The sequence below is a fragment of the Lissotriton helveticus genome, chromosome 2_1 (genome assembly GCF_964261635.1).
Source record: "Lissotriton helveticus chromosome 2_1, aLisHel1.1, whole genome shotgun sequence".
NCBI classification, from domain to species: Eukaryota; Metazoa; Chordata; class Amphibia; order Caudata; family Salamandridae; genus Lissotriton; species Lissotriton helveticus.
Genome location: NC_136059.1, coordinates 1,940,875,412 through 1,940,898,789, shown reverse-complemented (window position 1 = coordinate 1,940,898,789; position 23,378 = coordinate 1,940,875,412). Strand labels below are relative to the sequence as shown.

The window sequence follows — 23,378 nt, the reverse complement described above, 5'->3', positions numbered from 1 at the left end:
ATTCCCAGTCCGGCCCTCTGGGGGTAGGATGCTATGGTTATATTAAAGCATTAGAGGAAGGCTGGTAGGATACCTTTTTGTTAAGTGAATATTAGGTATGGACACAGTATCCTGCGGTTCCCAGCAACATTTTCGCTCTCTCCTTCTCACAAATATGTGTGTATTTGACCATGAACAATTGAGCGCCCACTAAGCAGGCCGCTGACATCTTACTGCTGCTCATACTGGGTGCTTCTGTGCTTTGGGTCACAAGTCCAACTTTTAATTGGATTCTGGACACTGGCCCTCCATAGGAGGTAGAGTGGTACAGCAATGTTTGGGTTTAAAAGTATATTGCACAAATCTCACTTAAAAAAATACGAGGATTTTGCTTCAGAAATGGAAACAGTAGGACGAAACAGAGGCCCTTCCGGTCTTGCTAATGAGCCGTGAAACCTCTGTCTCCTCAATGCCATCATCTTGCCGGCTCCCTGCAAAGCATCCACGTGAGGTAAGCAGCTGTCTGAGGATTGAAAAGGCAGCTTGCAAAAGGCCTTCTCGGCCACCGCAGCTCGCGGGGAATGCGGGCCCGTACCTGCAGCTGTCGCCTGCATTCACGTCCCATTGCAGGCGATGACTAACGAGCACCAGTGCCGGGGTGTGGACTCCAGCTCGCGCTCCCGCTTCTGCCAGCGAACCAGTATCCGACGCTGGCCTTTTCATCTCAGCTATGCCTTTTGTTTTCAAACAGACATCGAGTTTAAAGAAGGAGAAACCGAGCATTTTGTGGAGGTCGAGGTGCTGTATGATGGCGAGAGAGAGATGAGAGAAGCCTTCACCGTCCACTTGAAGCCCGATGAGAACATGGTCGCTGAGACGCAGGTGAGTCATGTGGTTTTACTTAGGCTTGTCACGTTTTAGCCGAGTACCTTGAACCTTGAACCAATAGTATAACTCAGAATCCCACCTGGCCAATCAGAGCTCAGCAACCATGGACACACCTTAAACGATACCTAACGACATTACATGGAGTATATAATAAATAAATCCTTTGAAGGCCGAGTGTCCTGAAACTGGCATCATTTTGGATAAACTTTGATTTGCTTTATTAATCCCGCTCTACTTGTTCAGTTTAAGTAGGAATGTACAATCCTGGCGATTAGTAAATTATACCTCGAGCAAAACTCAGAATTTAAGCAAATTCTGCCTCTAATAGCATTTGGTGCCTAATGCTGAAAAGTTCAGCTTTCATTGATAATCAAGCACATCTACCAATATGTTCTTATTCTTCTAAGCATGTAAGCATGTTCCTTAGTATAATACGTTGCTTGGTAAATATAAATATACCGTCCTTAAACTGGAAAAGTCGTGGAAGAAATCATGATTCCACTGCTCTTTGCACTTAAAGATGGAAAAACACATACGTTTCTTATCGTGAATGATAGCATCTCTTGTGCCAAAATTAGTACACGGCTTTCTTTCAAATGTTCCAACATGACTTAAGCCGAACCCAGACTTCCATTGCTGCCTTCAGCCCAGACCAGCATTATAGACTGCTGCCAAGGGCTATAGCAGTTGTTAAAGGCCCCGAACGTGTGGCTCAGGCCTATAACGAGGGAGAGGCTCTTTAGCAACTGGTATAGCCGGAGGCAGACAGTCTTTAAGGCTGTTAGAACATTCCACCCACTCACTAAGGGTAGAATGTTCTAAATTAAAAAGGGGCAAACATAAAGACAAACATTGGAGTGTTGGAGCAGAAGGATTATACCAGCCATTATAAAGCCAAAGCTACTCCATTGTCTTCAGTGGAGCTTTCAACATTCCAGTGCTCTAATATAGCCTTATAGCCCGCCGTAGCAGGCTATACCGGCTATTAAAGGCCTGCTTCTTTAACAAGAGAGTGAGGCCTCTGGGAGCTCAAGGGGATTTAAATCCCCTCGAGCTTCGAGAAGCCTTTGTTTTATTTGTTAGAACATTCTTCCCTCTAGTGGCAGAATGTTCTATTAGCCTTATAACCCTTCGTAGCAGGACTATACTGGCTATTAAAGTCCTGCTCCCTTGTTAAAGTCCCTCGCCTTCGGCTCAGGCCTTTAACGCGGGAGTGGGCTTTTAATAGCCCGTATAGCCCACTACGGCGGGCTATAAGGCTATATAACAGATTCTTGTTGCACAAAATGACCTTAATTGGGGAGGAAATGAATAATTTAGTTGTGTGTTGTAATTGTACGTCTGTGTCTACATATGGGAGTTTACCACTTTGGTGAAGTGTCCTAAATCTACTACCTAGGCTCTCATTATGAGTTGTAACTCTCTGTGAAATAATATAAATCACAGTTTTGAGTGTTTGTGTACCTGGAATAATCCAGTCTGAAATATCAGGATCTGATCATTCTGGGCCCAAAATTACCTGGCCTCTCAGGCAGGCTACAGGAGCGGGGGCAAGCAGTATTCCACAGACCTGCTCACTGCCTGCTGCAGTCTATGACTCAGGTGGAACAGTTAACGTTCTCCCAAGACACATCACAAGTATGCCTGTCACCGTTGCCCCCTCACCTCATTTAGCATCCCAGACAGCAGTCATGCTGACATTTTACGCCTGCTCAGAGAAGGTGGAAACTGTCTGTGTTTTTTTCACTGAAATGTTGAAAAATGTCTTGCAATAGCAATTGGTAAATCTAGGTGTTAGCAGTTATTCCATAATTCAAGGCACTCATAATGGCCAGAGTTTGCAGCAGAAATACCGACCGGTAAATGTAATTCTGGCATTCTGTTATCTCTGCGGCAAATTCTGGCCTTAGAGTTCTTCCAGTTTGTTCCTGACAAGGGATTAAGATGGTGCACTTAGGTATTCAATTTACAATGAACCCATATATATTGATGCAATATAAATCAGTAAGATATATATCTTCAACTGTAACCCTTGCGAAATAAGACTCTTAGCTAAATCTGTCATCCTTGAGTTGACATGTAATGCTGTGCTCCTGTTTGTCAGAACCAGGATGTGCCTTGTGTGCTTACAGGGAAAGATATCTCTAGAACATTGTGATAAAGGCTTGGATCCTGTTACATAAAGAAAACAAAATATTGCACATTTGTATATGATTTTTGCAGTCGTATTACTCATTTAAAAAGAATCTCTATGCAGAGTTATTATTTTATTTAATGTCGGGATCAGGTATGAAATATTGATTGCTGTGTTTTTAACATTGTATGAATTGGTCACAAAGTGATGCCTAATTATGAATACAAACTAGATTTTGCAGCTTTTGTGACTCTTTTCCCTTATTTCTGAAACTCCAACCACATGCTCAAATAAATCACAAATGAAGCATGTTTTCATAAATTCTGAGGCGGACCACACTAGGTTTACAAGAGATAAGAGTGGTCTTTGTTTGATGATCTTCATGAAACTGGGCCAAACAAGTTTGCTTTTTGATATTTTCGTGAGTCTACAGAGTCTCAGTTTCCTATTTCCTCTCCTTTAGATGAATAAAGCGATAGTATATATCGAAGAAATGGACAGCGTTGCCGACGTGACCTTCCCAGCTGTTCCCCAGGTGGTGTCTCTGCTTTCATACGATGACACATCTAAAGCAAAGGAGAACCCTCATCCTTCCACAGGCTATCCGGTCGTGTGTGTGACGGTGAGTCCTTCTTCTGTCATATACTGTTGGGAGAGAGGGCACACCCTTCTTTCTTCCAAAAAGTAAGGAAAATGCATGAGGTTCACAGTGACAATGATGGGGCAATGATCACCACAGAAGGTAGAGACAATGCTGCCGGGCTCCGTTACTCATGAATAAGACAATGTAGGTGTCCTGCACCCCTTTTCATTTGCTCCACCAGTGTGCCTAATATTTCTAACCAAAACACCTTTCTTCCCTCAGTTAACCGCATGCGTGCTGCGGTCATTTTTGCGCTGTGCGGCTTTTTTCCAAAAGCCGCGTTACATGACTAGCTGAGCTCGTCATGAGCATGCGAGCGGCGCAACTCACGACAAGCTCAGCTCGTCATGAGCATGGAAGGGGTTAATGCCTCTTTTACCACTGATGGAAATACATGCCCGTGATTGTTTCATTTATTACCTTTTTCGAACTAGCTAATTCATTGCCTTCACCGAAGTTGAGGAATCCCACTATAACCAGGGGTCACTGAACTCAAATGTACATGTCATCTGTGTAGCAACAGGGACTGTCCTTGACTTGGCTCTATGGTCATTAATTAGCCTATGCAACAGTAACCATTCAATGGATACAGCCCTTTCCTATGTAGGGATTATACTACTGAATATCGACACCAACAATATCGTGGTACAATATTATCGAGGGGCAAAATATCAAAAGGTAAGTGCATACAGGGAAGTATAGATTTACTATTAACTCCACGTATACGTACCTTGAAGACATATGAACCACATAGGTACTTATATGTAGAGTTAGGTAGAGAAAATCTAGACTTACCTGTTAATATCTTATTTTTGATAAACACAAAGGAACAAAGGGGGTCTAAAAACCCCCTCGTGTGGGTGGCTACCCTGACCTCCATTGGAGTTTAGGGTAGCCAGCCACACAAGGTGGTTTTGCAGACCCCCTTTGTTCCTTTGTGTTTATCATATGTTGTAGCTGGGGACCTGAACTAGGAGTGGTCTTTAAATATTTGTTCGTCCCTGCGACCCCCCCCCCCCCCCGATGTGAAGAAAGATCTTATTTTTGACATTCTGTCTTCGATATTGTTTCCGATTGATATTGTGGTTTCGATATTCAGGGGTCACACTCCGTATAGGGGTCAAAATGTATTTTAACCAAAAACATCCCTTTAAGTCTGAGTGGACCATATGGTGCTGGGATATATTTACACTCGCTTTTTATAGAATATCTCAATTGAATGCTGGAGCTCAGATGTCTCTGCTGCTTTAAAATATCAGAGGCATATGTGTTATGACAACATGTAGCCCCTTCAATCAGACACTGCGTTCCCACCGCTTCTCGGAAAGGAATGGCTTTTGGACTCAAGTGCTCTGTGTATAAAACAGGAGCCGGACCCTCTTAAGCTCAGCAGACAACTACAGCTGCATGGAATTGAAAGAGTAGATTCCAGCTTCTCTCTCTCTCTCTCTCTCTCTCTCTCTCTCCCTCTCCCTCTCTCTCTCTCTCATTTCTCTTTTTGTCTCTCTTTCAGCTTTATTTGCCTCTAAGATTGTTCTCCTGTTTCCCAATCATGCTCAGCAGTTCCTTCACCGCATCAAAGACTGGGGGGCATATTATCAAGAACGGCGCTAAAATTATCGCCGCTTTAGCGACAGAAAACTGCAGCTAAAGCAGCGATAATGGGCTTGATAATATGCCCTGGAAAATTCCAATAGAAGCCCATGTTCACACCAGAACATGGACTTCTAGTGGAATTCTCAAGGGCATATTATCAAGCCCATTATCGTCGCTTTAGAGGCAGTTTTCTGCCACTAAAGCAGCGATAATTTTTAACGCCGTTCTTGATAATATGCCCCCAGGTGCTCAATTCTGGGAACAGTGTGGTAGCATGGCTAGAACCACTTCATGGTACACATTACCAGCCTGGCCCCTCCATAGGGCGAGATAAAGCACCCTCCTTTACACCAGTATGTGGGGCCAACTTACAAGTGACAGGACAAAAAAGTCCCTTTTTTGTGAATGAGGAGCACTCAAGCAGCAAAAATATATTTTGCCTGAATCACAAGACATCCTTGCACTCTGGACATTTTGAGATAAATTTGAAATCTTTGGTATTTTTTACCACCCTAATTCTCCCTCAACCCATTGACATAAAGCATAACTGAGAAGTACGTGAACTTCAGCGGGGCTTCGAGCTTCAAACATTTTAACTATTCATGGGACATCTCAGCATCGTGCTGCAGTTTTATTTGCAATCCTGCCCAGGTAAATGTACTGACATGTAGTGTATGTTATATGGATTATAATCATGTGTGGCCCTTTCCCAGCTCGAGTTAACTAGGGTGAAGTGTTAGCACACTTTGCATTCTGCTGAATCTAGCTTCATAGCTAGCCTGTATAAAAGCATTGCTTTCATTGTGCTTACCAAGAGCACCGCTGATGTGCACTCAAACACAACCTAATTTTTGTTTCCTCTAAAAACTCCATCACTGATAAATTCGGTGGTACCAATAAAATATAATGAAAGAAGTATTGGCAAATCCAATAGGTTTCGCTTATGGGCGAGCTATTGCCTTTGGCAACTGGGTGGGGGGGCTGAACGGAAGGGCAGGTTGGTGGTGAATAATGGGAGGGTGGATAACAGGACTAAGCTCTCCCCGTACCTACAAAAAAGAAAGTTGTGTGAACTCGTATAAAAAAACAAACAAACAGCAACACAAAACAGCAAAACAAGGCAGGGGGTCAGGGGTGGACACAGTAGCTCACGTGCGGGGTATGGCTGGCAGGGAGGGCCCCCCAGAAGAGAGACGAAGGAATTAAGAGAAGTTATTTACAGAAGTTAGGTGAAATGATAGTGCTAGAAAATAGATAGTTGCTCGGATTAGGCCCTTACATGTTTTTTCCTGAGCAGTGCCTGTGCAGGTGCAGACTTGGAGCTCGTTTAGCTGAAGCTAGTAGAAATGTTGTATCTCGTCTCCAGAGCTTTGTGCTGGGCAGAAGGTTCCGTGATGCAGGAAAGAGAATGTAAGGCTGAGTGTATTGACACACACTCACACTACCTATGCCATGGCCAGAGCTGAGGGAGGAAGTGGGGAATCGCTTCTACTGCTACACTGGCCTTTTTATGATTGAGAAACCAGAGCTGCGGCATGGGGGTCATTTTGCAAGTTCCTGTTCTTTTCGTCGAAGATGGCCCCTATTATAAATAATGCAGTACGCGCATGGATTTCAGGACAAAGCTAGGTGACAGAGCAGATATTTAATTCAGCGTTGTTGGGAATTTGGTTGCAGCGAAAGGCAGGACATGTTTTTACTGCCCTCCAGTCACTGCCATGATGGTTTGGGAGATTAAGGCTGGATACTGGGAGTGCCTACAGATGTGCCCAGGTGGAGAGGCTGTGCCAAATGGATCAACAGCAGAGGCTTGGACCCATATAGCAGCCACATGAGAAAAAAAGACTTGCCAAAATAAATCAAAAAGTTAACTATAGATAATACAACTTTGCTATTTGCCAGTCTTGTGTTTAGTTAAAAAGTTTTATTGTCTATAGTTAACTTTTTGATTTATTACGCGAAGACTACTTTTCTCACTTTGCCCGCATGCCTTCCTCTGCCGTTTGCCAGTCTTGTGTTTTGCTACAGAGGTAGGTGTGCAGGCAAAGTGAAAAAAAGAAGACTTGGCGCAATAAAACCAAAAGTTAACTATTGCCAATAAAATGCTGTAATTTTGTTTGTCATACTGAGCACGTTTCCATCTCTCTTTAACAAGACTGCACTCACTGCAGAGCACCCCCAACACAGCAGCTCCGATCTGAGCACAACAGCGGGTCTTTTTTTAGCTAGGGATGAGGATGCTGCAATAAAATGCAAGCAGCAACAGGCCTAAAGCACCCACAGTGTAAAATGAGCAGACAAAAATATTAAAGTAGTCCCCCAAACCAAGAGAAAAAGAACCAAAGCGTAAAGATACAGTACTTGGTCCCTCCTATGTGGTAGGAAAGGAAAGGGAAAAAGGAGGGACAAAGAGGAAGGATTGACCACTGGCAAGCTGGGATTTTCAAAGGACACTGAAGCAAAACAATGAAAAGCAGTGGGTGGGCTTTAAGCCAACAAAGAAGTATACTAAAGTATACAAGAGGTCGAAAGCGCGACCTAAAAAGAAGTATACAAAAGTATACAAGAGGTCGACAGCTTGACCTAAAAAGTAATGCACAATTACCTTCTTTTAATGTAAAATGAGGCAGTAACTTTTGCATGTATTCTCAACGGGAACCTTATCTCTTATGCCTCAGACAATACCTTCTTAATTGGGTGAAAAATCCTCCTTGAGCAAGACCCAGCCTGCGAAGCCAGACTCAGTGGCTTGACCCTTAACTCAGAAGAGAGCCCGGTGACTTTGCGCCTTGGTAAGCAAACCAGTCCCCCCTCCACACGTGTGGAGTTAGAGATATGCGTGGGAGAGAGCACATGGAAAATAAGTGCCAAAAGGAGCCCATAAGGCACCAAGCTCTAGACATTGTTAGCGGCTGGCAGCTTTCAAAAGAGGCTAAGGGGTGCAGCATAGCCAAAATAAAGCACCCCTGGTATGCCTAACTACAGTTGCTCCACCACGCGAGTGTCTTCACCAAATAATTAGGATATAACTTAGGGGAGAGTGTCTAAAGAGCACAGTTTAATCTCATACACACGAGTCACACGATGATATTAGCTCTGCCTAGACCACCAGTCTGGACTGTAAAGGTTCCTACTTAGCCATTGATGTACTGATGATATAGGCCATTCTTGGCATAACAGGCTGACTTCAACTGCCCATAAGTGTCAGAGACTGATACGGACCACATGACCCCAGTGCGTTCACTCATTTTTTTACAATTTGTGATGTAGAAATTCCACATAAAGTTCCCAGCACGGTCCAAAGACAATATTGTCTTCAAATATCACAGTAACATCCACGCCTGAATCTGCCACCCTAAAAAGTTATGTAGCAACCATCTATCTAAAATTGATAGGCTCATCCTGCCTTAGCATCAATAGGAACAAAGCTGAATTTCTACTGCTGGGCACCAAAAACAGCCCACGCAAAAACTATACCTGTACTCTAATAAAGATCGACCTCACACATGTCACTCATCTATCGCAGGTCACAACGCTCAGCCTGTTGTGATTCCAGGCAAAACATGGAATGCCAAATAAACCCAGTAACCCAAAGCTGCCATTTGCACATTAAACGTCAACACACTAATATCATTCTGCAGCTCAGTAGGAGTAACTACAATAGGAGTAACCATAGGGCAATGCATTATGGGCGATATTTGGGCAAATGGCTGCCTCTCAAAAACATAAGAGATGACGAGAGTGGTGACAGGAATCCGAAAATTCACCCTGAACATCCCTAATTCCCAAGCCACACTGTCTAAAAACCAAATCAGCACACTATTTAAAAAATCTAATTCAATTTACCCCAAAATGATAGAACTAGCTGGAACAAAAATCTTCTACTTTAGGCCAATGCTTCATGTCCTAATCTTCCAGTAAACCAAACATTAACAAAGATTGTCCTTCTCGAGGTCTTCCAGGAACCTTTCCAAACCGCAATTATCAAAAGCACCAAAACTCTTGGATTCATTTGGTGTTAATGCTATACATTTAATGGAAAGAACCAAACTGTGTATGCCAGTAAGGGCATAGAATTGCACAGCATCCACCATAACTTAATTAAAACACATATTTAAAGGCAGAATTTAAAACATAAGGTTGCTTTGTGTTTTTGTTTCATTTATTGAATTTAATTTAATCAGAAGTTACAGAGCTCTTGATGAAGAAATATCTGCCTCGGTCTTCCTTCCCCACTTTACTCCCGGACAATTTGACGCTGCTCTGTGCCCTAGATGCTAGGTTCTTGAGAATGTTGGACATTCTAAATATATGTACCTGTCGATATGCTGATTATTTGTGTTTCCATGTACCCGTCCTACTGCATGATCTGTAAAGAGCTCTGATACCCTCTGTGGTCATGTTCGCGCTATATAAAACTTTCAAAATAAATAATTGTCCCTGTACCCTTTCAGGCCTGTAACCCTAAATATTCAGACTATGACAAAACGGGCTCCATCTGTGCCGCAGAGAACATCAATGACACACTGTCCCAATACCGCTGGCTGATCAGTGCTCCAAGCGGCAGCGACGGCGTCACCAGCCCTATGAGAGAAGTGGACTCCAACACCTTCTTTACCAACACGAAGTCCATCACCCTGGACTCCATCTACTTCCACGCTGGATCCCGCGTGCAGTGCGCAGCCCGCGCTGTCAATGCCAATGGCGACGCGGGTCTGGAGCTTCACAGTCCAATCATGACAGTGAGCAGAGAGGAAGGTGAGATACCTTTTTAATACGGTCTTTCCATGCTTCACAACGTTATCATCACCCACGCGAGGGAGGGGTGGGGACAAAGTAGTCATTTATCAATAACTGAAGAACTTAAGAGTCAGATGTAGCAAAGTTCAGCTCAAAATGTATTTACTGGTTTTTTGCTCAAAGCTTCGTAGAGAGGTGTTAATTTTCAACTTAACTGTTACAGCGTAAAATGACCATTTGTAAGGATTCAGAGAAATGTTTTTCATGGGTATATTAATGAGCAGGATTCCTTCAGTGAATCTTTGCAAATAGCTACAAACAGAGGGATGGAAGCCAGTGTGATCCATGACCCTACATTTACATTAGCAAATTACTATAATCGCTTCTTTTCCTCAACGGCGAGTGGCTGCAGCCAGAATAAAATAAATGGCATGATGCAAACGGATCTCAGGGGAACAGGGACTGCTTCTGCGCCCCCCCCCCCCGATGCATAGAGCACATTCCCTAAGTGGAAGTGGTACCTCAGTGACAGCTTTTGCTTCGCTAACGGATGCGACCACCATTGGGGTGTCTGAATAACATCAGCTGTTTGCTACCTCGATAGCAGTTTCAAGCCATTGGTACATATTGTTGCACGTCACAAACACATTCTAGACAATGTGAGTCACAAATTGATATGCAACCGTAAATTTAGCGCTTGTAAAACTATTTTGTGCATCAATCCCTTAGTGCTAGCTCTGCCTGCACCAGCACTAGTTTGGTATCAAGAGGAACTGTTTTGTACCAACATTACTTCTGTTAATAATTAGTAAGCTACCAATGCAAGGAAATAAGATCAGGTGACATAAATCATAGGTGTCCACGAATGCAGGTTCCATGACAGATTTTCAGGATAAACTCAGACTATGTAGGGGGCTCCATACATATTTATTGTATGTAAATTAATTTTATATGGATATCCTGAAAATCTGCCATGGAGCCTTCCCTTTTGGCCGTCCTAGTGACATGCTAAATATTTATGCCTATACACACAACAGGCCTCATTACAAATCACTCTTTAATTCCAATGAGACAGGTAACAAGAATTACTAATTTTTAAGGATAACTTGGCTCCTAGAGTTATATGCACTCTCAGTAACTCTGATGGGGAGGTGGAGCAGAGTTGTTACCGGGCTTCATGATGGAAGCTTCATAATAACGCCCCTAGTCCCAGCCCGGAAATGGAGGCCTCTTTAAGGAAATAGCCAGAGTCCCAAAGTCATCCTAATGACCAGGGCAGTGGTGGTGCTTTTCGTCCTTAAGCCTGATAGTTCTACCTACAGAGGAAGATCAAATGTGCAAAACAAAGAACAGGTCAAAACGTGCAGATATTGCAATAGTATATAATTCATTAACCAGAGGCAGCTAGAGCAACAAACAGCATCCTGGGGTGTGTGATACTCTATAGAAGTGCCTGTTCATTCATTTAGCAGCAGAATCTTTGGTAGTCTGCTAGATTCACAGGCCCTAAATCTTCCTCTGGGAGCATGTTTTTTCCCCAGCTTTAACTCTGTGAATAGTGTTGGTCATGGCAATGTATAAAACCTCTAACAACCATTCTCTTCTCCAAGGACTCTGCCAGCCGCGTATCCCAGGAACTGTGGGAGCCGAGCCCTTCTCAGCCAAAATTCGCTACACTGGTCCTGATGACCCTGATTTTCCCAACCTGATAAAGCTGACAGTGACGATGCCTCACATGGATGGTAAGTTGTGTGTTCACTTTGGTTAAACAAGAACAAAGCCGGACAATGGACTCAACATGGAAAGCTTGATATATGCACATATCGATGTTTGGTGGCATGAAATAAAGCAAGGGCGACAGTGTTTTGCAGTTTAATGTACAAATAGGTCCCCAAAACCACGTATCTCTCAAACTTAGCCATTGAATTACAAGTTCACAATAGACCCATGAGTGCTCTGAAATTAGAATATCAAATTGAGCCCTTCACTCCCACATTAACACTCGATGATTTAGCTTAATTTTACAGACTCGCAGTACCATTTCCATTTCAAAGGCTCGCATTAGATCTTAGCCCGTCATCCAGATATAGGCACACTTATAGAAAACAATCCTTAATGATCATATTAAGTTACCCATTTTGATTTTCCTGGAATTAATATTTTAGAAAACTTTCAAAAACCCATCTATTGCACTTTCATGATGCAGTGCCCCATGGAGACACTGTACTAAGTATCTCAGGAAATGCAGCAGTGAAACTGATGACCATGTGGCCCCCCAGAAAACATGGTGAGATGCCCTTAAGATTCACAATGTTCTTGCCAATAACGGTTCAACCTTAATCAAACCATAATTATTTATGTATGCATTTTTATACATCATGGACATTACCCAAAGTTGTTACAGCGCTTTACAATAAAAGTCCATTTCATTACAAAGTTAGAAACAGTTGCTAGCTATGCTTATTACAAAAGTCACAAAGTGGCGGGTCAAAACATAGGAATATTTGCTTGTTTTGCCCATTACAAAAGCATTATACACAGATTATAGTAGAGGTGGGTGGTGAAAAAAGTAGCAGCAAGGTTAGGTAAGGTGAGACAGGAGTAGTGCAGTAGGACTTACCCTTAGGAAGGATACATTATCCTAGGGGATCTGGCTAAAAAGACAGGTGGTCAAAGTGTCTTTGTAGGAGAATGGCTTTCAGCTCAGTTTTTAAGATCTGTAAATTAAGTGGGTGTACATAGTTTCGGAGGTTGGAAGTTTAATATTCTAGTCGCACTACCAGAGAACGATTATGTCGTGAATCTTTCCATTTTGAAGGTCGGAGGCTCCAAAAGCAAAGCTTCTGCATTACCTGATGGTCTGCTGCTGCCCGAAAGCTTAAGTTTGGTAGGTAGAGAGGAGTGGTTGTATGCAAGTCCTTCTGGTTGATGCAGACGTCGTGGCCTTCTTCTATGGGGAGTCAGCAAAGAGTGACAAGTATTGGTGAAATGTGGTTGTTTCTTTTTGTCCCATAGAAGAAGCGTACCGCTGAACGTAAAACTGATTGCAGAGGGGTGAGGTGGGTCTTAGAGAGACCTGTCAGAAGAGAGTTTCAATACTCGATTCTGGAGAGAACCAGGGATCTAACAAGAGATTTCAACTCTTGCTCAAGAATGTAGCATCAGATTCTCCAAAGAAGGTGTAGTTGATATTGCACATTCCTGGCCATAGTTGTGATTTGGGTTTTAAGGTAGAGCCTTTTATCTACAGTGCCTCCCAGAGATTTGGCACAGCCTTCCTTAGTAGAACTCCCAGAGGTTTGATGTAGAGGTTGACAAGCTTAGGGGCAATTATAGAACCTTGTGGTACTCCTTGATCAATGGGCTTTGGTGAAGATAAACAGTCATCAATTTTGGTTCTCCATGATCTACCCATGAGGAAGGATTCAGATCACTTTAGGACCACATCATCAATGCCCATTCAGTTTTTTAGTGTGTCTAGAAGCCTACAGGAGCTGTGCAAGCCAAGGACTTGAAGAGCATCATCGGCAACCTGAAGCTGGGCTGTTTCGGTGCTGCATCCTTGGGTGAAGCAAGATTGAAATTCCCCCAGAAGTTTATTGTCTTTGATGTGTTTAGTGATTTGTTCCCATAGACATCTTTCAATACTTTTTGCAAGGAAAGGTTCAATGGTCATTCGCATCAGCTGAGAGTTTATTGAGAGGTGGCGTGACTTGACCAGTTTTGAGGGAATCAGGAAAAGATCCTTGCGTAAGAGAGAGACTTAATAGTTTTGTCCAGCGTGTGTAAAGGTTTTTGCACATTTTACTCAGAATAGGGTTCACAAAGTGATTTGAGGGTTTGGTTTTCATGTTATTTTTAAGTAGGACATTCTCCCCGATAATGTCAAAGGTTTGCCAGGTGTTCCTGGCTTTGCAAACCGGGAAAGGGATATGTTGTTTATCTTAGCATAGGAGCAATTTCACGTTGGAATCAAAACATTGAATAAACTCTCCTGCTTTCTTGAACTGGTCATCAAGTTTGATGGAAGGGGCAAGGGAGGAGGGATGGTGACTGTTTTGATCAAATCAAAGAGTTGTTTCGGTCGTTTCTTGGCTGAGTCAAGAAGGGATCTAAAGTGGTTTGATTTTTCATGAAATATGTGCTTTTGGTAAAGTGAACCGGCATTGTTAAGGTATGCCAGATTAGTAGTGGAAGGAGCCTGTTTCCATTTCTTATATAGAGATCTCGAGGTTTTTCTATCCTTATATAATGCCTTATTAAACCAAGGAGCAGATGGTGTTGGTCTTTTCCAAGAGCATATTTGACTGTTTGATGGAGTTAAATCCATTAAAGTCTGCCATGGAAGACTTTTCTAAAAAGGCGAGAACAGTATCCCTGACATGCTGGGACACACCCTCAAACTCATTAGGGCAATATGATTTATGGGCAGTGACAATGGACCTCTTTTTGGCTACATTCCCAATGTAGAGGAGAGAGGAGATAGCCTAACGGCTAAGGCGCTCGACCTCGGACCTGGGGATATGGGTTCGAGTCTCGGTAACGACGCCAAAACCTCCTGTGATTCTGGGCAAATCACTTAATCTCCCCGTGCCTAAAAAAAATGAAAGTGTGTGTCCTCATGTCAAAAACGTAACTTGTGCTATGTAAAGCGCTCTGATACCTGATTCGGTTCGGGTCCAGTTCGCGCTATATAAAACTCTAAAAAAAAAAGTAAAAAAAAAAATGTAAACCTCTGGTTGCAGAAACTCCACTATTTTACACAAGCATTGGTAGAATTCCCCCAGACATTCCACTCTTTCATCCCCCACCCTCCAAAGTGAGTCTTGCAACAGCAGAGACAGCCCTTTTGGTGGAAAACGTACACCTTCTTGGTAACAAACTAGAAATAAGACAGACTTTGCACTACCAGGAAAGAAAAGGACCTAGATCTGCCGCATTTACAGATGTAAATTATGCCAAGAAAATTAAAAATCACCCAATTGACAATACTTCACTGTGGTCTTTTCTCAAATCTTCTATGTTCATTTGCACAGCTCCAAAACCAATGCAAGGATCTCTAGGGGAAAGACATAGTTCTCCTACCTTGCCCCCAAACTTTGGAATTCTCTCCCATTGACAACTAGGAGCTGTGACAACCTCTTGGGTTTTAGACGGGCCTTGAAAACATGGTTGTTTGAGCAAGCCTATTAATAGTCCTTACGCAACGATATTACACAGGATCAGTGCCATGAAACCTTTGGTGACCGTGCGCTTTATAAGCTTTTGTTAACATTAACATTAACATTGGTATTTTGATGCCCTCCCTCTAACACTACAGTCATATTTGTAGCTTCAAGGTGCTCTCTGGGTCCCCACTGATAGTAGTGCCATATGCGGGGGCGACTAGATTTCTAGTTTCTATTTATTACTTGTAGAGCACCATTTCACCCACACAGGGTTGTTGGTGCTAGAGAATAATTTGCATATAGACAATAATCACTGTGAGTCCATACTGGGAGAAAAAACAAGAAGAACTTAACAGATTAAGGATTTCTTGACAGCAAGAAGAGAAGGAATATTTATGAGAGGCAGTGGTGGTTGTTTCACATTCGAGGACCAAGCAGGTGAAGGGAACACCATCCACACTGGGTATTTTTACAATGTGTAATAGTTGCCAAAAGTTAAAAGTTAGATCGTAAGTTTCTTTCATGAGAATTACATCTGAAGCATTCATGTACGCATGACTTATCAGTGTCGTAAAAACACCTTATGTGTGACACAGAGATTTAAAAAGAGTTCCTTGTTGGTCTGGAACCCAGTGAAATGTAATTATTGCTGTGAGACATGCTCGTATCTTTTTCATTGTGCAACTTAATGGACCGTAAAAGTTTATATTCGCAATAACAGGGTTAGAATACTTTTTCGCAGTCCAAGTTATAACATATTACAGTAGTATGTCCAGCACATTATTAATACAGAGACTGGTCGAGCATGGTTATGGAGTGGTAGGAAAGATAGAGTTGTTTTCATTCTTCTGAATCTGCAAAAACTGTCATTGAGACCACATTAATCGTTGTCTTGAATGTAAAATCCTTGTAAAAAATAACTTCTAACGATTTCATCTTTTCAAAAGGCAGGGGGTGTTCCTTACGAGGTAGACCAGATGTAGTTTTTCCAGTGATTTGGTTGGCTACCTACTAGCAAAATTTCAGATTTGCTGTTATCTAATTTAGAAAAAGTTTGTGATATCCAGACCTGACCACCCTGTAGGCACTCCAAAATGTTAGCGTTTTAGGTGGGAGCTATATGGTCCAGCCATATGATTAGTTGTGTGTTGTCTGCTGAAGAGTAGATTGATGTTTTTAAGTGATTGTGTGCAAAGGCTAAAAATAGGACAGGGGGTCCTCTTCAAAACAATTTTATTGATTGAGTCCTACTGCCCATATTTAAATCAGTGGTGCTATTTATTATAATTAATTATCTATAATAGCTGTAGGCTTCTTTTATTGAGGCACATAGTCACTGGAAAGGCCTTCTTGCAGCTCACTGCGATCAATCAATCAATCAGTCAGGAAATTGTAAGCGTGCTACTCACCCATGAGGGTCTCAAGGTGCTGCAATTTTAGTGTTTTCTTAAAACTCACCGGACCTCTGAATTAATTAACATTCCTCAATTTGAAAGGAGTGTAGAGTCTCATTTTGTGCAACCACCGTCCATAATTAATAAATTAGGCTCAAAGTGGTCCTTCCGCTGATCAAAACAATCATTATAATTTGTGTGGCATCTAAGAAGCTAAAGTGTGGATCCCCATGCAGAACTGCACGATTGTTGGTTGTTTAATGCTGTACTCGGTGTTGAAGGATTGAATTTTGATGAAGACTGTATGTATTTTGTGCGGCAAATTACAATGGCTGGCATGCTACCATGTTTTTACTCATCATATTATTGAGCTTGCATAGGTGAAAATAGGAGAAAAACAGAGAAAGGTCTATAGTGGCCTCATGCTGTTCACATCAGATCTTGAGCCACTGGTGCATTGGTTTTAACACTGCTGAATAGGTCTGGTCATGATGATACACAGGGTAACTCCCAAATGTCTCCAGCGTCCTATAATACTGCCAGAACACTTGTTGCAAGCGCCCTATCCATCTGTCAAAGGTTATTCTACATTGTAGAAAGTGATTACAAAATGTCACCAAAATGTGCATTCCTTTTCATTCTCTCACTACATTAACCCAATTGTGTTGTATTTTAGGGATGCTTCCCGTCATCTCTACTCGACCAATGTCCAACTTTGAGTTGACCCTGAGCCCTGATGGCACTCGTGTGGGCAACCACAAGTGCTCCAACCTTCTTGACTACAATGAGATCCCGACCAGGCACGGCTTCATTACGGACAACACCAAGAACCCTGAAGTGATCGGTGAAACGTCCCCGTATCAGTATAACACAGCCCTGCGAACGGCCCGCACCTTACGCTTCTACCGAAACCTCAACCTCGAGGCCTGCTTGTGGGAGTTCAACAGCTACTATGACATGTCCGAGCTGCTGACTGACTGCAGTGGCAGCATTGGCACCGATGGCCAGGTAAGTTTCTCAAGGTGACCTTTCTCAAGGTTAAGCATTCATTTGACCCTTTTTTTTACAGCCCTAGAATAGGGTTTGGGGTGAATCCACCCCTCCTAGATTGACACTCTGATGGTATCTTTCCTTTGGAAACTTTGAACCCTGGGGTCAAACCAAACAAATACCACATCCATGCATATTGATATGAACTTTTAGAAACATACTCTGAAACTGGGGTGCCCAAAAATCCTAAAAACAGAAAGATTTCATTATTTGGAGAGATGTTTTAATACAACAATCATAGCTGTGTAGAAGGATGGCATCAGTCTCCTCCCCTGCAGTCTAGTCGCGCATGGTGTGTTCTTTGTTTTACTGCAGACATCATGCCGCTATCAGGCAGGTGACGGCAAGAGGGCCGGGATCCAGGGAAAGGGAATCTGTCACTGATAGTTCATGGACTCATGGTGGTGAGGTTCACAGCACATCAGACATACTGTCAGACTGTACAAAGATGCTCCAGCAACATAGTTTTTGCCAAATAGAATTACCATGTGCCTATTTTTGCTACAAATACCCTATGAAGTCAAACAGAAGTGAACAGGCTGTGATATTTTCAACACTCGAAGACACCTCATGGAGATCTGATGGCCTTTCAATTCTTACCAGCATACAAGATCGCTTTCAAACTCCATCTCCTAAACTTTGAGGTCCTACAACACTGCCCCCTTCGCAGGATGGGCCTCAGAAGCTACCCACTCTCACAGCCAAACATCCCGTCTCTTGTTGGACTGATCACTCCTTAGCACACAGTACAGTTGTCTATGAGCACATCCACCTGTCCTGTCTGCTCTAAGTACCGGTAGGTGTTGTGTATAGTGCATGCTTTCTAAATACTAGCCGATCACTTGAAATGTATAATCAAGAAGATAAATAAATATAATAAAAAGCTGGATATTTTTTTGTCTGATGTGTCATACCTAGCATGGTGCCTCACCTGGCTCCTGCAAAAACAACAATTGATGGACAGAATTCAGAACAATGTCATACATTCACCCCAGTACAGAGATCTGGGCCTAAATCCATCGTTTTTTTGCACTCCACACCACCCCAGGTCAGACATGGCCATATGCAAATCAGCCTTGACCCTGTGCCTCATGGGAACAGTCCAGCCCAAACTGCCAAGCCATGTCTTTCCTGGACCGGAATCAAGCATCCAAGGACCGGTTTCTGGCTATCAGCCGTCATCAGCCTGGATAGTTTGACTACAGTGTTGTGGAGAGCATGGGACTCACGTCTGAGCATACCCATCCCACTCAGGGTGACAAATGCAAAAACAACAATTGATGGACAGAATGCAGAACAATGTCATACATTCACCCCAGTACAGAGATCTGGGCCTAAATCCATCGTTTTTTTGCACTCCACACCACCTCAGGTCAGACATGGCCATATGCAAATCAGCCGTGACCCTGTGCCTCATGGGAACAGTCCAGCCTGAACTGCCAAGCCATGTCTTTCCTGGACCGGAATCAAGCATCCAAGGACCGGTTTCTGGCTATCAGCCGTCATCAGCCTGGATAGCTTGACTCCAGTGGTGTGGAGAGCATGAGACTCACGTCTGAGCATACCCATCCCACTCGGGGTGACAAATGCAAAAACAACAATTGATGGACAGAATGCAGAACAATGTCATACATTCACCCCAGTACAGAGATCTGGGCCTAAATCCATCGTTTTTTTGCACTCCACACCACCCCAGGTCAGACATGGCCATGTGCAAATCAGCCTTGACCCTGTGCCTCATGGGAACAGTCCAGCCCGAGCTGCCAAGACATGTCTTTCCTGGACCGGAATCAAGCATCCAAGGACCGGTTTCTGTCTATCAGCCGTCATCAGCCTGGATAGCTTGACTCCCGGGGTGTGGAGAGCATGGGACTCACGTCTGAGCATACCCATCCCACTCGGGGTGACAAATGCAAAAACAACAATTGATGGGCAGAATGCAGAACAATGTCATACATTCACCCCAGTACAGAGATCTGGGCCTAAATCCATCGTTTTTTTGCACTCCACACCACACCAGGTCAGTCATGGCCATATGCAAATCAGCCTTGACCCTGTGCCTCATGGGAACAGTCCAGCCCGAACTGCCAAGCCATGTCTTTCCTGGACCGGAATCAAGCATCAAAGGACCGGTTTCTGGCTATCAGCCGTCATCAGCCTGGATAGCTTGACTCCAGTGGTGTGGAGAGCATGGGACTCACGTCTGAGCATACCCATCCCACTCGGGGTGACAAATGCAAAAACAACAATTGATGGACAGAATGCAGAACAATGTCATACATTCACCCCAGTACAGAGATCTGGGTCTAAATCCATCGTTTTTTTGCACTCCACACCACCTCAGGTCAGACATGGCCATATGCAAATCAGCCTTGACCCTGTGCCTCATGGGAACAGTCCAGCCCGAACTGCCAAGCCATGTCTTTCCTGGACCGGAATCAAGCATCCAAGGACCGGTTTCTGGCTATCAGCCGTCATCAGCCTGGATAGCTTGACACCTGGCTCCAGCATGACCATCACCTACGATAAATAAAGCATAGTTGGAATGAGATATCTGAAAATACATAGCTCCGTCATCCCACATTAACATATGCCTAACCAGTTACCTAAAGTATATTTTCCAGTGATAGACTTTTCCCCTCAATTTTTGGCAGGGGCCCCTCAGTCTGAGTAAATAGATCTGGGGTTTTTGTTTTTCTGGCTGACTTTTCAACTGAAAGATTTATTTTTCTTGTGAAAAGAATTCTAGTGCTTTGAAAGTGAACCACTCCTCTCTGCCCCCTTAGACCTTGGGTGCTTCCCATCGAGTGAAAAGCAGGGTGTCCAGCCGCTCTCGTGCCACAGCCTGGCCTGCTGAGGGGTGTGTGTGTTGTCTGCGCTCATTTTAAGCCCTCGAGTAACACAGCCCAGGACCCACAACATACACCGGCAGCCTGCCGCCTGGGAACGGCGCCAAGGGAGGTGCTGCAGGGCAGACTGCACACATCCGAGAGGCCTCCACCCCACCGAGGGCTAGCAGGATGCAACCTTAGACGTGTCTTTGTAACACAGCACCAGGATCTTTGACAAAGCCAGCTCGGCCACTTCATCTGAAGGGCCGCTCGTGGACAGGTGACCTTTATGCTCGGAAAGGGACTTGCAAAGCCAAGTGAATGTTGGTTTAGTGAACTGTGTCTGGCTTCGTTTTTCAAGATACACTATTTCTAACACAGTCAGCATTGTGAAACAGCAATGCTGATATGTTATAACTCTAATGAGGATGAGAGGAACTGAGGCATGATCACTGGTCGCAGTCCATTCATGGTAAGGAAGCAGTTTTTTAAAGTGTGACGTAATGGTTCTTGTGAATAGAGGTACCGGGACACATTTGTATTTACCAGTTCTTGTACTTTTGGGAATGATGTCCTCTCCGCTCAGAGCCTCTCGCGCCACCCATCCTTGCCAGTTTACAGCAGAAGAACGGAGAGTGGAGGAGCCTTCTAACGCAACCACCCCTTTAGTGTCGAAAACTGGGCCTTGAGGCCTGCGCCTTATGCCTATGGCTTTAGAAGTTGAGTAAGTTCCTTTAATTCGGCGATAAACTCACACAACAGATACTGTTAAATGAACTGCGGTGAAGTTAGGTCTTCTGTCAGAGGCAGCAGGGGTTTTTGTCCTTCATAAGCCCATCTCTGGAATTAACCTGACCAATTATTGTCAAAATTTCAAGAGGCCACCCAGGATTCATAAAGCTTTTATATATGAGTAGCTGTGACTCCTTGAATTGCAGGAGTAAGTCAAGAGCATAATCCTTTGCAAATCGGATCCTTATTTTTGAGGCACATTCAACCTCTGGGCATCACTCCCCTTCAAAGTGCCCCATCTTCCCTGCACAATGAAAGAAGTGGCCACAGGTCCATGCAGAAGAGCTCCAGTTTCTCAGTATGTTAGACTTACTCTTTAGCTTTGGAAACATGCACACATCACATTTAATGACAGTAAACTCTGAGCCCTAACCACACATTTCACTTACCAAGCACCAACCACTATCATACAGTACATCAGTCAGGCGGTCTACTTCCGCTCTACTCACGTAAAAGTCTGAAGATACACGCAAACACAAATTACATGCAAAACTCCCCATTGATAAGTCTGGAATCAATTGCTGAATCTCACATTGTGAAATCTCAGTGCACAGTAAGCACGCGCACCATAAAGACTTAACACGGCTTCACACCCTGACACTTCTGGGTGACTTCCCATTACACACAGAACATGCACATGGCACACTATATGCAAACTAAACACTGCCTCTCCCACCACTCTGTTGATTGCAGAATTTATGCAAATCACTCTCCAGTTGATACAACACAGCGTAACAATCAGTCAGCCCAAAAGGTTCAGGCTTTCATATCTGCTTATAACCTGAGACACAGCAACATACATAAACAGATGCCTGTCCACACAAACTCCCAGCTGTGGTATTGTAGAAAACTCTGACAGCCATCAACACTAAATGGTCATGCAAATTGCAAAGAATGAGCATTACAAACACCATAAGCATAACATAACCTTTTTAGCTCCTGATCATGCCAGGCAATTGACAGGACTCTTCAGCCACTTATTTGAGGCACTCGCTTATCAGAGACACCAAATATGGCCACACACTTCAGGCTTCAGGAATAGTGAACTGCGTACTATCCGGTCAGACCATGGACGTTTTAGCCCACAATGGTGCCCCTGGGTTTTAAAGGACACGCATATTGAAACTCCCTAGCCACTGTCTATACCATGGATTCTCCCAAACATATTTCCGGGGTCCGCATAGTTTGGTCTACGGTGTGACCGAGGGCCGCACTGATGCCAGCGGGGGGTGTAAAGTGGAAGTAGGGGAAGCAAAGCACGTATATCTAGTTGCTGTCTTTTAAAATGAAGGTGTTCCTAAAGTTAAGGGCCTATTTACTTCCTTTCCCTAACTGCAATTAACCTGTAAAGAAGATTTTGCTGTATATTAAATATTTTTTTCCATGTTTACGCTGAGTCGTGTGAGCAGCAGCCCGGTGCTGCTGCTGCCCAGGGGGCCGCATGTAAAGGTAAGGAGGGCCGCATGCGGCCCCCGGGCCACACTTTGAGTATCACTGCTCTATACTCTCCAGTGAGACATATTTTACCCCAGAGAAGCCCAGGCACATGTGGTTAATAAAAAAAAAACCTACTGAATGCTAATTTAAAAATTAGGTGCATCTAGGTTGACGGAGTAACTCAGACGGGCTCAGACTTTTGGCAAGAATATATTGTGTAATTGGAAGGTAGAGTGAGCAAAGTTTTACTGAAGTCCACTATATTACCAAAGGTGGTCCTTAACTGTACGTTTGAAAGGATTAGAATCTAGCTTTCCCCAGAGGGTGGGAGTTAATTTATTAAATTGCATGCATTCAGTGGGGCACACCAGGGAAATTATTAACCACATTCAGGCTTGTGTTGTCTGGCTTCAGGGTTATTATACTACCTGTCTCGAACTCACTCTTTTTCCTGATGAGTGCTTGCACATTTTTGTCAAGCCATACCTTGTTAACAGGGTTAACAGTTGAATGAGTTTTTGAATCGATTGCATTCAAGGTTGCTCATAAATAGGTATGCCATGTATTGTTAATGATCCCATATATATCAAATCTGGTGAGTGAGTAAAATGCTTACATGTTTCGTTTGATGAAAAGGCTATCTTCGAATATGTGTAGATGGATGGTTATGGATGGGTAAAAGTCTTAAGCAAATACATTTAGATGCACTGTTAGGATCGCCAGTAC

At 43.5% G+C, this 23,378-nt stretch overlaps 1 protein-coding gene across 1 annotated transcript in view; it reads left to right on the top strand.

The window, feature by feature from the left end:
• The window catches only part of FREM3 (FRAS1 related extracellular matrix 3), a 203,339-nt gene that overhangs the window by 154,933 nt on the left and 25,028 nt on the right, over nucleotides 1–23,378 (top strand). The window contains exons 12-16 of the mRNA XM_078676872.1: nucleotides 731–861; nucleotides 3,465–3,623; nucleotides 9,695–9,998; nucleotides 11,591–11,722; nucleotides 17,219–17,550. Of these exons, the coding sequence (XP_078532998.1) occupies nucleotides 731–861; nucleotides 3,465–3,623; nucleotides 9,695–9,998; nucleotides 11,591–11,722; nucleotides 17,219–17,550 (1,058 nt within the window). The remainder of the gene's footprint in view (nucleotides 1–730; nucleotides 862–3,464; nucleotides 3,624–9,694; nucleotides 9,999–11,590; nucleotides 11,723–17,218; nucleotides 17,551–23,378) is intronic.